This window comes from Rhineura floridana, chromosome 6 (assembly GCF_030035675.1).
Source record: "Rhineura floridana isolate rRhiFlo1 chromosome 6, rRhiFlo1.hap2, whole genome shotgun sequence".
NCBI lineage: Eukaryota > Metazoa > Chordata > Lepidosauria > Squamata > Rhineuridae > Rhineura > Rhineura floridana.
In genome coordinates this window covers 11,597,880-11,613,420 of record NC_084485.1, presented here as the reverse complement: position 1 = coordinate 11,613,420, position 15,541 = coordinate 11,597,880, and the positions used below count along the sequence as shown (strand labels likewise).

The window sequence follows — 15,541 nt, the reverse complement described above, 5'->3', positions numbered from 1 at the left end:
TGTAAAGGATTTTGGCAAATGGAACTAGACGAGCAATCCAGAGCCAAAACTGCCTTCAGTACACCAGATGGGTTGTATGAGTTTGTGACCTTACCCATGGGACTAAGGAACTCACCAAGTTCATTTCAGAGGCTAATCAATACTGTGTTGCGAGGCATGTCAGATTTTGCAGTGGCCTATATCGATGACGTGGCCATTTTTAGCAAGTCGGTGCCTGAGCATGTCCAACACCTGACAACAGTATTGGAGGCCTTAAGAAAAGCAGGCCTCACAATAAAAGCTAAGAAATGCCAGTTTGGACTAAAGGAAGTAATCTATTTAGGACATAAGGTGGGGAGTGGGAAAATCACCCCCTTATGGAGCAAGGTGGAGGCAATACAAGCATGGCCGATCCCCTTAACCAAAAAACAAGTAAGGGCATTTCTGGGTGGGGCTGGATTTTATAGGAAGTTTGTGAGAAATTTTGGGGAAATAGCAACCCCCTTGCATGAATTAACAAAGAAGAAGTGTTCTGAGCGTGTGGTATGGACGGATGAATGTCAGAAGGCTTTTGATCTACTGAAGCAAGCCTTGTGCAAAGGACCCATATTAATAGCACCAGACTATGAGCAACCATTCATAGTGGCTACAGATGCGTCGGACCTGGCGCTGGGAGTCGTCTTGCTACAGGAGAGAGAAGGCACCAGACATCCAGTGGCGTACCTGAGTCGCAAGCTGACGCCGAGGGAGAAAAACTATTCGTCGGTCCAGAAGGAGTGCCTAGCGGTCGTGTGGGGACTGAACAAGTTGCGCCCATACGTGTGGGGACGAAGATTCACAGTGACTACGGATCATCGGGCCTTGTTATGGTTACAGACTATGAAAAACCATAACACTATGCTGCAGAGGTGGTCCTGGGCCCTACAGGACTATCAAGTGGACTTCCAGTTCATAAAAGGCAAGGACAATGTACTGGCCGATGGACTTTCCAGGCAAGTGGCTGGGACTGCAGTGACGTGACCAGACGGAGGGACAAAGAAAGACATTTTCCCCATAGAGACTTGTTTATATTGTTAACGCGACGTATAAATCCTGGAACAGGAATAATACTGTGCCGTTGTTTAAAGGGGGGGGAATGTGATGTTCCTATATTAATGTATATATGGTGGTTGTTTAGAAGATACATGGTAAGTAGAGTGAAAGAGGAGGGGGAGTGAATGGGCAGTAGAATGCTAGATGATTGGCTGAGTGTTTAAAATGGCTGAACGTATAAAAGGAAGAGTGAGAGTGGAATCTGGGGGGAAAAGAGAAAGAGTGGGTTGTTTGGTGGGGTTGAGAGAGTGGTTTGCCAGGAGAGGGAAAGAGAAGGAGGGAGGTGGAGTTCGGATTAGTATTGAGTAAAACCATATGCTTATGTGCCTTAAGGAGAAATCTTGTTAATCTTGTTAGCTTTGTTATCTTTAATAAATACTTAATTTGGTTTACCAAAGGCCTGATCCTTGGCTGGGGTTTCACAGACCAGAAGGGAGGGTAAGGTAATGACCAAGGCTGAAGGGAAACTGTAACAAATGGTGGCAGCGGTGAAGAGAATAACAATACCAGTATTCAGAGTCTCTGGGAATACTAGTATTAGGACGTGACTGGTGGTTGCTTAGCAGGGGGATCTGTTGAGATCTGTGCTAGAGCGGGGAGAGAAACAATAAAAAAGGACAGTCCGGACTGGTGGAGTCCCTGGTGGTGCCTAGTGACAGGCAGTAGCCACGCGCAGGTAGGAACCTGACAGGGAGAGCCAGGGAAGGACGCACCACATGGTACACCTCTGTTAGTGCGTTCAGAGCATCTGGGTGCTGGCGCTGTGGCTGCCCCTTCTGGCTCTGATGCCTGTTCTGGCTCTGATGCCCCTTCTGGTTCAGACTTCTCACCTTCCTCTGCAGGTATATTGTTATACCTTCTGTGGTAGAAGAATAACTCAGCTTCTTCCATTTCGCTGTCATCTGTTTGGTGTGGCGGCCCTTCTGGTCAGTGTGCACACTCTCTTTCATCAAAATGGACAGCTCTGCATACTTCAACTTTGCCAGTTTGGGGATTTATTACTCTGTATCCCTTTTTCATTGGAGAATATCCAATAAAAATCACTTCCCTGGCAGTGTTGTCAAGTTTGGATCTCTTTTCCTTTGGGATGTTCACAAAGGCCTTGCACCCAAATACACGAAGGTGTGACATACTTGGTACCCTGTCATGCCACAGTTCAAATGGTGTTTTGTTGGTTGCAGATGCAGGAAGTCGGTTCTGCAAGTAAGTGGCAGTAACTGCAGCTTCTCCCCAGTACCTCTTTGGTAACTGCGCATCATCCAACAGGGAACGAATCATTTGTTTAAGGGTCCTGTCCATTCTCTCAGAGACCCCATTCTGCTCTGGGTTGTATGCAACTGTAGTCTGGTGCTCTATACCTTCCTCGCGGAGAAAGTCTTGCATAGCTCTAGACACATACTCCCCTCCATTGTCAGATCTTGTGATCCGTGGCTTTCTGCCAAATTTGTTGGACACAATTCTAACATAGTCCTTCAGTTTTTGAAGTACTTGACTTTTCTCCCTTATCAGATACATTGTAGTATATCTGGAGTAGTCATCTATAAAAGTCAGCATGTATAAATTTCCACCTTGGGAAGGCATTCTCATTGGCCCACATAGATCTGTGTGAATTAACTCTAGAGGCCTTTTGGTTTTCCTCTCACTTTTCTTAGGAAATTTTGGTCTCACACTTTTAGTTTTAATACAGCACTCGCAAGTCTGTGTACAATTGCACTGTCTCACTTTGAAGCCTCTTACTAAATTCTCTTTTTCAAGAGCAGCAACTCTTGTTAAGCTGGCATGACCCATCCTTCTATGCCAGGTATGAAGGCATTAAGAATCATTGGTTTCCTTGACCACATTGGCTTGCATAGTTTCCAAGCAATCAATAATTAAAAGTCCATCTTTCACTTTTACAGTGCAACTTATTACTCCTTTACTTTGAACATGACAAAATTCTCCACTAATATGAAATTCGCCTCCAAATTTTAATATTCTGGTTACACTGATTAGATTGTCCTTAAAGTCTGGAACATAAAGAGAGTCCTTCAATTCTATCTTTCTTTTCTCATGTCCCACTTTACACAATAATTCCACTGTCCCTTTTCGTTCAGAGAACATTTCCTCTCCAGAATCTGTCAGTATCTTTTGCCTGTGACTTTCAAAAAATTTAAACAGGTTCCTATCATTTATCACATGTGATGTGGATCCTGAATCAATTAAAAATCTGCTTTACAGTCACTCTTGCTTGGATAAGACACATAGCTAAAATCCTCTGGTGAAGACATCCTTTGTCTTTGTTTAAACTTAAAGTCACTTTGCCTGGGGGCCTCTCTCACCTCAGCCAGTCTCTGTTTGAAGTCAGGCCTTTCTCTCATCTGCCCCCTATCGCAATTTCTTTGAAAATGGTTTTGAGAGCCACATTTGAAACACAGATCCCGCCTGTCTCCTCTCCTTTGTGGATTGAGGTGACTCATTCTTTTGCCCCTTTCTTGTCTGCCTCTAGCAAGGTTTGCTTCCTATTGTTCTGACACAGCCTCCAGTTCCTGCCTTTCTTTAAAATCTTGATCTTTCAAGTACGATATAAGCTGACTTAAACTTTGTTCAGAATTTTCCAGTACACAGCAAATTATTTTATGATCCTCATTAAGAGAGCTTAAAAGCAAAGTCTTTTTCATATCATCTTCTAAACATTTTCCACATCTTTCCAGTCTAGCAAGAAGGCTTGTAAAATTATCTGTTAGACTGCCCCTTTCATTAGTTTCTTTCAGAGAAAACAACTTTTTGTACAGAAATAAGATGTGGCTCTTTGTTTTCTCATTATAGACTTCTTGCAACTTTTCATACATCTGTCTAACACTGTTGCAGCCTGTGCACAGATTCAGTGCTTGGTCTGATAGAGGAAATTAAGCAGAGCTTTTACTTTAGCATGCTTATGTATCCATGAAGCTGTTGCATCTTCATCCTCAGAGGGCTCTCTCTCAGTCAGGATTCCTTCCAGACCCTCTTCGCCAAGCAGGGCTCTGAATCTTAAATCTCACAGATATCCTTTTCAAGCCTTGGAACACGTCTCTCCAGCAAAGTTACTTCAGTCATCTTTTCTATCTCTGCTCTGCTTTTCTTTCTAACAAAGTCTCCCTGTAAATTACAGGCAAGCACCTTTAGCTTCAGCTACAACTTGCATTCAACTTAGTTTGCTGGGCCCATAACCCTTGTTGCACTGTGTGTAGTTGTGCTGCTTAATTTTGTTTAAAAGCAGCACCACAGCAGCAGAGAGTAACAGCAGATGTTGAAATGCGAGTGTGCCAGCGTGTGCATGCATTTGCCTAAGAAAGCAGGCCTTTACCCTGCATCAGCATCACTGAGACTGGAGACTTAGTAATAAGAAAAGCTACTTTATTTATAGAAATACATAGTAGATAGAAAAGGCATATCTAGTTCTAGCTAACTAGCTAAGTTGGAGGCATAACGCCCAGGTGTAGGAGTTAGCCCCATGCTTGGAGAGAGCAGAGACAAAGGGAGTCTCCTCTCTCCTGGTCAGCTGGAGAACAAAGGAATGGAAAGGGCGGAAGGAGGAGGGGCAGGTAAGCTTCCCTAAAGGTGTCACAGTCTAGCCACAGAAGGAAGTCAGTCAGAGCATCACAGGTAAAAGGTAAACAAAGCCTATCCATCTGGAGGACCCTAGCCCTATCTTCCCTCTGGAGCTTAAACAAAAGAACAAAACAGGAGTTGCTCTTGCCCCACTTCCAACATGATTAACCCCCCCCACATGTTGCAAATAAGGGTCTTCTCTGTATATATTTTTTAAATTCCCTGAAAATACAAAAGTGGCATGTCAGGTAGAGAATAACAGGCTGTAAAAGGCCTTACAGATTTCTACATATTTTAGTTACTATTAGTGTGAACAAAGACACCTGACAATTCTTGCACTTAAGGCTGGACACAATTCAAAAGTACTGAGCTACCTTCTACACTACAAGCCAGGATTGCTAAGGGGGCAGCAACAGTTCTCAATGTGTAGTCTGAAGGATTACTTCATCATTCTTCAGCGTGGAACTTTTATTTCCCCAGTGAAACTATGGAACTCACTGCCATCAGATTTAGTGACAGCCACAACTTGGATTGCTTTAAAATGCAATTAGACAAATTAATGGAAGAAAGGCAGCCTTTGGCTGCTAGTCACGATGGCTATACGCAGCAGGATCAGAGGCAGTGGTTGGAGAGTGACAGTGAGTGAGGGAGATTGTAGACATGTCCTGCCTACTGTGGGAGCAGCATGTTGGACCAGATGGGCCCTCTTTGGTCTGATCCAGCAGCCAGGCTCTTCTTACCTTCTCCCAAATCTCACCCACCCACCCCCCAAGGCTGCAGTCCCTCCCCCGCACCCACTGCGGAATTCTATTCCAAGTGACAGACCTCTGGCCTCAACATTCATGACTGGCCATTAAGCCTTTTCTTCAAACAGAGTGCCGTACTGTTGATTTGATGTGGTTGTGAAAGAGCTTTTAACCATCTTTATTCACTTGATTTTTATCCATGTGCTGGGTTGCATGTTACTGCTATTGATAGCTCTGTTTTGTTGCTTTTTATTATTAATTCTGCCACTGTTTTATTTAACTGTTGATTGTATTGTATATGTTGCAAGCCACCCTATCTTTTTTTAAAAAAAATATGCCTCCCTTTTCACCACATCTAGGTATCAAAGTGGCCTTGTGAGACTTTGGCCCCAAAAGCCTAATTTAAAATATCTTAAATAAATCTAGGAAGTGGGAGGCACGTGCTGGGTGCCCTCATTTCCTCCCAGACTGGCCTCTATCTAAGAAAGGCTCATATCCTGACATCTGTCCATCTCCCGTTTTTTAATTAAAGGTTGAGATAACAGGGGGGGGGAGGCGGGGTCAAAAAGAGGCCGTGGGCTTCCTTCTGCAGAGGCGCTCCCTCCTGGTACCCGCCAGCACCCGACACCCGCCGCGGAGGCTGGAGCGCTGCAGGCAGAACGTTTTCCCCCTAGAGGGTCTGGCTGCGCCCCTTGGGCAGGAGGGTGAGGAGGGGGCGGGATGCGGGCGCGGGAGAAGAGGCAGGCCGTGGGTGGGCAGGTATGTGCGTGGGAGCCCTGGCCGGCAGAGGGATGTGGGGGTGGCCTTTTCTCCCCGCTGGGCTGCTCGTCCCCTCCTGGCTGTCCAGAGTGCTGATGACCCGCCCGGGGCTTCTTCCCGGAGAGGCGCTCCTGCGGCTGCCGCCCCTCTCCCGGCTCCAAGAAACCGGCACAAGATAGCGGGGATGCCCTCAAGCCCTTCCTCCCAAGGGACCCAGGAGTCATGGCTGTCGGGGCCAAGCGAGCCCTGCCGCTCTCCCTCCCGCCTCGGCTCGCAGCCAAGCAACAGGCGCCCCCACACCCCGCTGTCCCCCTACCTCTGGGACCTCCATGGGGGCGGCTGCCTCTCCTGCGGCTGCTCCTAGGAGTGCACGGCCAGGCACCTCTTGCTCCCCTTGCGCAACCTCAACCCCTCCGGGCACATTCCGGGAAGGTTCGCCTCAGAGCGCTTCCCTCCGCCTCCTCCTGCGGCTCGGGGTGGGGGAAAACCCACGAGGCCTCTCCGGCCAGCCCCTTCCCCATTCCTTCCCTGGCTGATGGGGGGCGGGGGAATCCCCGCAGGGCGGATCCCCTGAAAAACTGCTTGTCCCCCCAAAACAGCAGAGCCAGTCTGCAGCAGCTGTGAAAGGCAGGGAAATTAAACTGCCCATATCATCATGCTGTTATATAAATCTATGGTGCAGCCGCATTTGGAATACTGTGTAGAGTTCTGGTCGCCTCACCTCAAAAAGGATATTGTAAAGTTGGAACAAATTCAGAAAAGGGGCAACCAAAATGATCAAAGGGATGGAGCGACTCCCCTATGAGGAAAGGGTGCAGCATTTGGGGCTTTTTAGTATATTTTTATTATCCACCTTCAACCGAAGGTCCAAGGGCAGGTTGTAACCATTTAAAATGCATCCTTAAAAAAATATAAAAAATACTTGCAGTAACAAACATCACAAAAATAGGGTGGGTCCTAAAAATATTCATCTCAGGTGTCAAAGGCCAGAGTTAGGAGCTGAGAAAAAGGCGAGTCAGAGGTGACATGATAGAAATTAATAAAATTACACATAAGAACATAAGAAGAGCCTGCTGGATCAGGTCAGTCCAGCATCCTGTTCTCACAGTGGCCAATCAGGTGCCTGGGGGAAGCCCGCATGGAGAAAGTGGATAGAGAAAAGTCTTTCTCCCTCATAACACTAGAACTTGTGGACATCCAATGAAGCTGAATGTCGGCAGATTCAGGGCAGACAAAAGAAGGTACTTCTTCACACAGCACATAGTTACACTATGGAATCCGCTCCCACAAGAGGCAGTGGTGGCCACCAACTTGGGTGGCTTTCAAAGAGGATTAGACAAATTCACGGAGGAGGAAAAGGAGATCAGTGGCCATTAGCTGCCCCGGCTGCGCTTCATGGTGGGAGGCGGCACAGTTCAGAAAACCAGCTGCTGGAAACCGCAGGAGGGGAGAGTTCTGCTCTTGCGCTCAGGTATCACTTACCCGCTTCCCATTGGGGGCACCCGGTTGGCCACTGTGAGAACAGAGTACTGGACTAGATGGGCCCCCACTGGCCTGATCCACTTGCCGGCTCTTCTGATGTTCTTCTGGTTTACAAGAGAGGGACGCAGGGGGCTTTCAGACTCCCCCTCCTCAAAGCAGCTCCCCCTGCCCCTATTCCCTGGTCCCCCAAGCTGGGTAGCGTCTTCACGAGCTGGTCGGCATGTCTGAATGCTGCAGGTGTCGGAATTCTGTTGAGTTGCATAGCAGAGCGGAGAGTTTTGAGTGATCTTATGTGTGTGTGTTTGAATCTTGGCTAAGATTCTACCTTCCCTGCAAATTAGTCAGACAGAGACTTTAAGCTTTAAAATAAGAAAGAACTACTTTATTCGGGAAGTACATGCTTGATAGGAAAGAGTTCTATATCTAGCTAACTAGCTATGTTGGAGCACTCTGCACTGGTCCCAGTGCAGCTCTCATGCTGGTTGAGAGGGAGAGACAAAGGAAAGATGTCTGCTCCCCTCTGAGAGAGAAAAAGAAAACTGGGAAGGCGGGAAGGAACTGGGATCAACATCCTTTGCATATCAGTCTAGCAGGAGGGGGAGAGATGGCAAGGATCAAAGGACAGCTATAGCCTGGCAACAAGGAGGTCTCCTCCCTAGCTACCCGTTTTAACCCCATGCAGCCTCAACCCACTAAGTTGGAATTGAACCTCATACATTCCAACAGCAGGAGCCCCCTCGCCGCCCCTCCAAGCCTCTTTGCGCTTTGTTGCAAGACGCAACGGAACCCGCTCTCTGCCCCCCCCTCGAGCAAGGAATGCCCAGGATTGCGCAAGGGTGCTATTTGCTGAGCCGCCCGCGCCAGGTGCTCCAACAACAGAGGACCTGAAGGATGAGGCTGTGACAATCCCACCTTTGGCTCCACCTATCAGGTTCCCACCTGCTTGTGGCTACCAGCTTTCACTAGGCACCACCTCAGGACACCACCAGTCAGGATCGTCGTTTTTATTTTTTCTCACTCCACTCTAGCACAGATCTCTCAAGATCCCACTGCTAGGCAGCACCACCAGCCACTCACTGTAAACAATACTGCTAGAGACTTCGGCTTAGTCTCCCTATGGCTTGTTACTTTGTGTCTGGGTGACCTTGCTGTCCACAGCCCCCCTGTATCTTTATAAAGCATACAATCCTGGGTTGCTCTGGATACTTGACGATGTTAAAATTTCTTCCTTCAGCGCTGCCACCATTAGATACAGTTTCCCTTCAGCCTTGGTAATTACCCTGCCCTCCCTTCTGGTCTGTATATCCCCAGCCAAGGATCAGGCTTTTGGTAAACCAATAAAAGTATTTATTTGACAACACCAGGAAATAACAAGATTACTTTAGGAATGTTTAACAAGCGTATGGTTTCCTATTGTGTCACTCTTATGTTTCCAGTTATATATATTCTGTCCAAATATCAGCCTAATAGAATCCAAACCTCCATCAGAACTCTGTCAACTCAATCCCAACTGCCTCCCACTTCAACTCCTTTCCAATCACTCTCAACTCCCCTCTACTCAACTGTCATCCTCTCATTTATACCTTCAGCCATTCAAAACACTCAGCCAATCATCATCCAACATTCTCCCGCATTCTAGCCCATGTACTCCCGCCTCTTACTCAATTCACTAACCATATATCCCTGTATAAACCCGCACTTACCATATTTACAGTTTTTAACATATAAGGACATCACAGAGGCCACTGGAAGGAGGACTGAAACCGGGACCTCTGCTTCCCCGCCGTCCTGCCCTCCGCTTCTGATCCACGGAATGAGCGCCTCCTCCCCCCCCCGCGTCCCTCCCCCCTCACCGGGTGCCGCTTATAGGCCCCTTCCAACTGTACTGTACGCTAATTATGTGGGGGTGGGTGGAATATGTCTCCCGTGAAACTCTTTGCCCCTGACATGACGTTTTTCTTGCCAGGAGTTTGAGTCGCTCCATAGGAGGGTCTGTCAGGCACACTGGCACCTGCAGGTGCCATGTTGGTGACTTCTAGAAAAGAGAGACGGGTTTTCTTCCTTCCTCATAATATTAGAACCCAGCGCCTTCCAATGAAGCTGAATGCTGGAACAGAGTGCTGTTGCATTCAGGTTCTGCTCGTGGGTATCTGGTTGGCCACACGACGCAACGATCTGTGCCGTTAGCAGAGCCATTCACTGGAGCAGTCATAAACCCTCAGAAAAGCCCCTGCAACTGAGACACAATGAAAACTCCACCAAACTCAGCAGGGGGCGCCACTTCTATTGGTGTGAGGAGGGAGTGTGCTGCGGAATTTACATACTTATCTAGTCAGAAATGAGCAGCTTCCTGCTTGGAATTCAAAAAAAAGAAGGTGAGGTTTTGAAATCAGTGCAGTTCTGAAAGGTCCAGTTTGCCATCTTGATTCAAAATGGCATCCAGCTGTATCCAAAGAAGAACAAAAGCCTCCTCTTTGATCTCAGGAACTACCAGACAAAAATTGGTTATGATATCTTAAGAGGTGTCAAATGCATGCAGAACAAATAGCTTTACAAAATATATAGCAGAGATCATAGTCGTCGTCCTTCCTTTCCGGGAACCACTGGAGGTGGCCTACAAACAAATTTAAAACCAAGAAAAAAGGGAACAAGTTCCTCAGATAAAATCAGATAAATCTGATCGCAATATTGTAATGGCGAGAGAACAGAAACACCCTCATCTGTGCCTTTTGGCCAAAGGCCATCCTAAATAAAAATATCTCATAACTTCAGAGTTGCTGCTGCTGCTCTGTCGCTGCTACGGCTTCAGGCTGAAAGACCCTGTACCTGCAACGAGGCTGTAATAATTCTGGACTGCACTGCAAGGTTGTTGTAAACTACATTGCAGCCTCCCCCTCCTTGCACTGTGGTGATAATGGACTCTTAGCACTGGAATGTGCGTAGGCAGGGCTAATTTTGTACATATTCAGGAAACTATTACATTTGACAACTGCACATCCAAACAAGTTATCAGAGTGCTTTAAATAAAATTAAATGTTTCATACGAAATAAGAGAGGGTACTCCTCTCTTTGCTGCTACTTTCTTGTTTTACGATGGAGTGGGTGCGCGCGGTTAAAATGAGCCAGGAAGTTCCATTTCAAGGCTGATGTATTATCACTCTATTGTATTCTTATCTCTTTGGCCCTCCGCCCGAGACGCATGCGTAGTTCATCACTTCGGGAGGCATCTACGGAGGCTGCGGTGGGACATAAGCGGCCAAGATGGCGGCTGCTACCAGCGGCGGTTCTTGTCCGGCAGGGAGTAGCAACGGGGCCGGCATGGAAGTGGACGCGGCGGGTAAGGGGGAACGTGGCGGCCTTCGCGGGGGAAGGCAGGTGGCGGCGGCGGCGGCGGCGGCCCTCCCCCTCCCCCCTGACGTCTCACTCACTCTTCTGCAGCGGTGCCGGCGGTGATGGCATCGGGCGTGACGGGCAGCGTGTCGGTGGCACTGCACCCGCTCGTCATCCTCAACATCAGCGACCACTGGATCCGGATGCGCTCGCAGGAGGGGCGCCCCGTCCAAGGTGGGCAGGCAGGGCGGGGGAGGGGTGCGGTCCTGCGCTGAGCCTTCAACCCCCGGCAAGGCTGGGAGGGAAAGAAAAGAAGCTGCACCCGTTGGGCATCTGCCTGTCTTGCGGCCCAGCTGTGTCCCTGGCTGAGCTCAACCCCTGGCTCAAAATTGGGGGCTGCCGTTAACTTCCTAGTAGCCTAAAGCAAAGTGAGACGCCGTACTTGAGTGAGCCAAGCGGCAGCAAAACGCGCGAGGCTCCGACGACGTGCGTCCGGCAGCGGCCTGAGACTCCCCTCACGCTGAAAGCGAAGGCCTCCCTCTTTAGAGCAGGCTGGTGTGAGACTCTTAAGCAGGGAGAGGGGGCTTCTCTCCCTGCAGCTCTTCCGGGACTCCAATTGGCATCATCATCATCATAAGCTGTGCTGGCAGGGCTGACGAGAGCAGTCCAGGAACAGCTGGAGGGCCGCGCAGGTTCCTCACCCCTGCCCTAAAGCCATCTATTCCTCTCTTTTCCCTTTTCTTCCCTCGCCCAACCCCCATAGTAATTGGGGCTCTGATTGGTCGCCAGGAGGGGCGCAACATCGAGGTGATGAACTCTTTTGAACTGCTGTCGCACACAGTGGAAGAGAACGTGGTTATTGACAAAGAGTATTACTACACCAAGGAGGAACAGTGTGAGTAGGAATTGGGGGCTAGGAGGAAGAGGCCTACTGTAAGGAGCTAAAGGGGAATGCACAATTTGAGAAGGATTGCTTGGTCTCTTAGATAAGAGCTTAAGAAGAGTTCGGCTGCTGGATCAGACCAAAAGGGGCTCATCTAGTCCAGCACCCTGTCCTCACAGTAGCCAACCAGGTGCCCTAAAGGGAAGTCCTCAAGCAGAACCTGAGCTCAGTAACACTCTCCCTCCTTGTGATACCCAGCACCTGGCATTTAGTGGCACACTGCCTCTGATTCTGGAGGTAGTATATCTCCATCATGACTACTAGCCATTAATAACTTTATCCTCCGTAGCTTTATCCGGTACCCTTTTAAAGCCATCCTAGTTGTCCGCTGTCACTACATCTTGTAGAACTTGATTTTTCTACCACTTTCCCACAGTTAAACAAGTCTTCAAAGAACTGGAGTTCTTAGGCTGGTACACGACAGGTGGCCCCCCAGACCAGTCTGACATCCATGTCCACAAGCAGGTGAGCCCTTGGCAGTCTTTGCTTCTCATTGACTGTGGCGAGGTTTGGCAAAGGTCTCTGAAATGCTCCTCTCCTGTTCCTGGTGGCACCTTTCATACTGTACCAAGGGAGAGAGGGGTCAGGACTTCTGCCACTCCTGAAGGCACCTTCCTCTTTTCCTCAGGTGTGTGAGATCATTGAGAGCCCCCTCTTCCTCAAACTAAACCCCATGACCAAACATACAGACGTGAGTATCGGCTCTTCTTCCCTACCACAATGGAAACATAAACAGCTGCATCTTTGTACCAAGGGGCATCTGAGTGAGCTGTTGTATGCTCTCACTTTCTCTCTCTTGTCCCTCAGCTGCCTGTTAGTGTCTTTGAGTCAGTGATTGACATCATCAACGGAGAGGTAATCCCCACCACTCTTTTCTTCTCCCCCCTCTCCCTTGCTTTGAAGTTGCTGAATTTTGGAGTTTTGGGTATCACAGTATTACCACTCCTCTGGTCTGCTGTTCTTGCAACAGATGTCTCACTATGAGGGATTGGAGAAAAAGAAGTGTCCTTTCCTGTGTGGGAAGAGAGATGTGCCCCTTACTCCACCTTGTATTGACTCTGCAGGAGAGACTTAGCCATGTACTTAATATCTCTTCATCCCTTTCTATCAAGGCCACAATGCTGTTTGCTGAGCTGACGTACACACTAGCCACAGAGGAGGCTGAACGCATTGGGGTTGACCATGTGGCCCGGATGACAGCAACAGGCAGTGGCGAGAACTCCACAGGCAAGTGAGGGCAAATAGGGTTGCCACCAAGACTTAATGGGGGCTCATAGACTGCCAACGGCCTCATAGAGACTGCACTGCTGATTCTGGGGAAGAGTTGGAAAGGTGGGGGATGACTTTAATCTGTGATGTAGGGTGGTGGAAGGCGATTTTCAGACTTCTCTGCCCCGACTTCCCTCTCCCCCTCCCCCAATGTCACTGTAGTGGCTGAGCACCTCATTGCCCAGCACAGCGCCATCAAGATGCTTCACAGCCGTGTCAAGCTCATTTTGGAGTACGTTAAAGCCTCAGAAGCAGGTAAGAGTTGTGGGTAAAGGTCAGTCTGTGTCTCTGCTCCCTCTTTTCCAGGGGCAGGGACAAAGTAGCATTAGCCTTCCCTCTAACCTGCTGCCTTCCCTCCCCACCCAGGTGAAGTGCCCTTCAACCATGAGATTTTGCGTGAGGCCTATGCCCTCTGCCACTGTCTGCCAGTGCTGAGCACTGATAAGTTCAAGACAGATTTCTATGATGTGAGTTTGCCTGCTTCTTATATATATAAGGAACATGTAAAACAGCCAGGAAGGAGGGGGATGCCTTGACAATATTGGGGAAAGGGTAAGGTCAGACGGGAACAGGAATGTTGGTGTTTGTTTCTACCTCTGCTGGCTGAAGCACTCCCCTTTGGGCTGGAGGCTCTAATGCTTATGGAGACCCCCATAAAAGCAAGGGAAGGTTGGAAATAAAGACCATGATTCCCAACTAATGAGCAGGGTACTGCAGTGACTTGGATGAGGAGGTGCAGGGAATGCTTATCAAATTTGCAGATGATACGAAATTGGAAGGGATAGCGAATACCCTGAAGAACAGAAACAAAATTCAAAGTGATCTCAATAGGCTGAAGCATTGTGCTGAAAACAAGAGAATGAAATTTAACAGGGAGAAGTGAAAAGTTCTGCACCTAGGAAAAAGAAACCAGAGGCACAGTTGTAAGATGGGGGATACTTGGCTCAGAAATACTAAATGCAAGAGGGATCTTGGGATTATTGTCGCTCACAAGCTGAATATGAGCCAACAGTGTGATGTGGCTGCAAAAAAAGGCAAATACTATTTTAGCCTGCATTAACAGAAGTATAGTTTCCAAGTCATGTGAAGTACTAGTTCCCCTCTATTCGGCACTGGTTAGGCCTCATCTTGTGTACTGCATCCAGTTTTGGACACTGCACTTTAAGGCAAACTCAAACAAGTTCTGAGGAGGGCAGTGAGGATGATCAGAGGAATGGAAAGAAAGCTCTACAAGGAGAGACTGAAAGAACTGGGCATGTTTAGCCTCGAGAAGTACTTAAAAGGTTGTCTCACAGAGAAGAGCCAGGATCTCTTCTTGATCTTCTCAGAGTGCAGGACACTGAATAATGGGCTGAAATTACAGGAAGCCAGATTTCAGCTGAACACCAGTAAAACCTTTGTAACTGTTAGAGCAGTATGGCAATGGAACCACTGGTCTAGGGAGGTGGTGTGCTCACCGACACTGGCCCCTTCCAACTCTGCTATTCTATGATTCTAACTATTAAAGCTGCCTCTGGCGCTTATAAGATACTCACACAAAGATAACAGGAAATTAAACACATCATATAATCTTGATGCTCATCATTCCCCAAAAAAGGGAACATTACCCATTTATTTGGCTAATTTATACATGTTCTTTTAAAGGAAGTTAATTTTATTGTTAGAACAGCCCATCTTTTCTCAGTCTAATCTAGGAAGCATGGTGCATTCCTCTTTCAAATTTTTAGCTATAGTTATTTTGGCAGCAGTTTATTAAACTGATCACCACCAAGGGAGGCTCTTCTTACCTGTAGCAAATGGGAAGGGACACGGAAGAGTTGCTCCCAGAGCTGTGTACTGTGCCTGCCATCAGGAGCCTGCCTTTGCTGTTGTGTATCCTCAGTGACTGCCTGCATTCTTCCTTTTGTCTTCCTCCTAGCAATGCAATGATGTGGGCCTTATGACTTACCTGGGGACCATCACCAAGACATGCAACACCATGAACCAATTTGTGAACAAGTTTAACATTCTATATGACCGCCAGGGCATTGGCCGCCGAATGCGGGGGCTCTTCTTCTGAGATGTTGACACTCCCTAATAAAGTGATTGTGATGCCAGATACTTTGTGTGTGCACGTTTTTGTCTTCTTTGTGGTGGGGGTGGGGTGCAAATACCCAAATTACATTTTTATAAATTTGTAGGGCAGGGTCTCCTGCTCACCTGGTGCATTCACTATAGCTGCCCAACTTCCCCTGCTTTTTAAAGTTTGAAAGAAATATCTGTTGGCTATAGGTATGTTCTTAGACTGCAAGGTTTTGTTGCCTATTAGTGAATTTCTCTGCTTTTTAATCCAGGAGATAAGAAATGGGATCCTGCGCAAATTTGCTGAGAA

General features: G+C 47.9%; 1 protein-coding gene across 1 annotated transcript; it reads left to right on the top strand.

The window, feature by feature from the left end:
- Positions 1-10,827: 10,827 nt before the first annotated feature.
- On the top strand, positions 10,828-15,270 carry COPS6 (COP9 signalosome subunit 6). The gene is made up of 10 exons (XM_061631008.1): positions 10,828-10,965; positions 11,067-11,192; positions 11,722-11,853; positions 12,278-12,366; positions 12,530-12,592; positions 12,709-12,756; positions 13,014-13,128; positions 13,333-13,425; positions 13,537-13,637; positions 15,089-15,270. The coding sequence occupies exons 1-10, from the start codon at positions 10,890-10,892 to the stop codon at positions 15,227-15,229; spliced, it is 984 nt and encodes a 327-aa protein (XP_061486992.1). The 5' UTR covers positions 10,828-10,889; the 3' UTR covers positions 15,230-15,270.
- Positions 15,271-15,541: the final 271 nt, after the last annotated feature.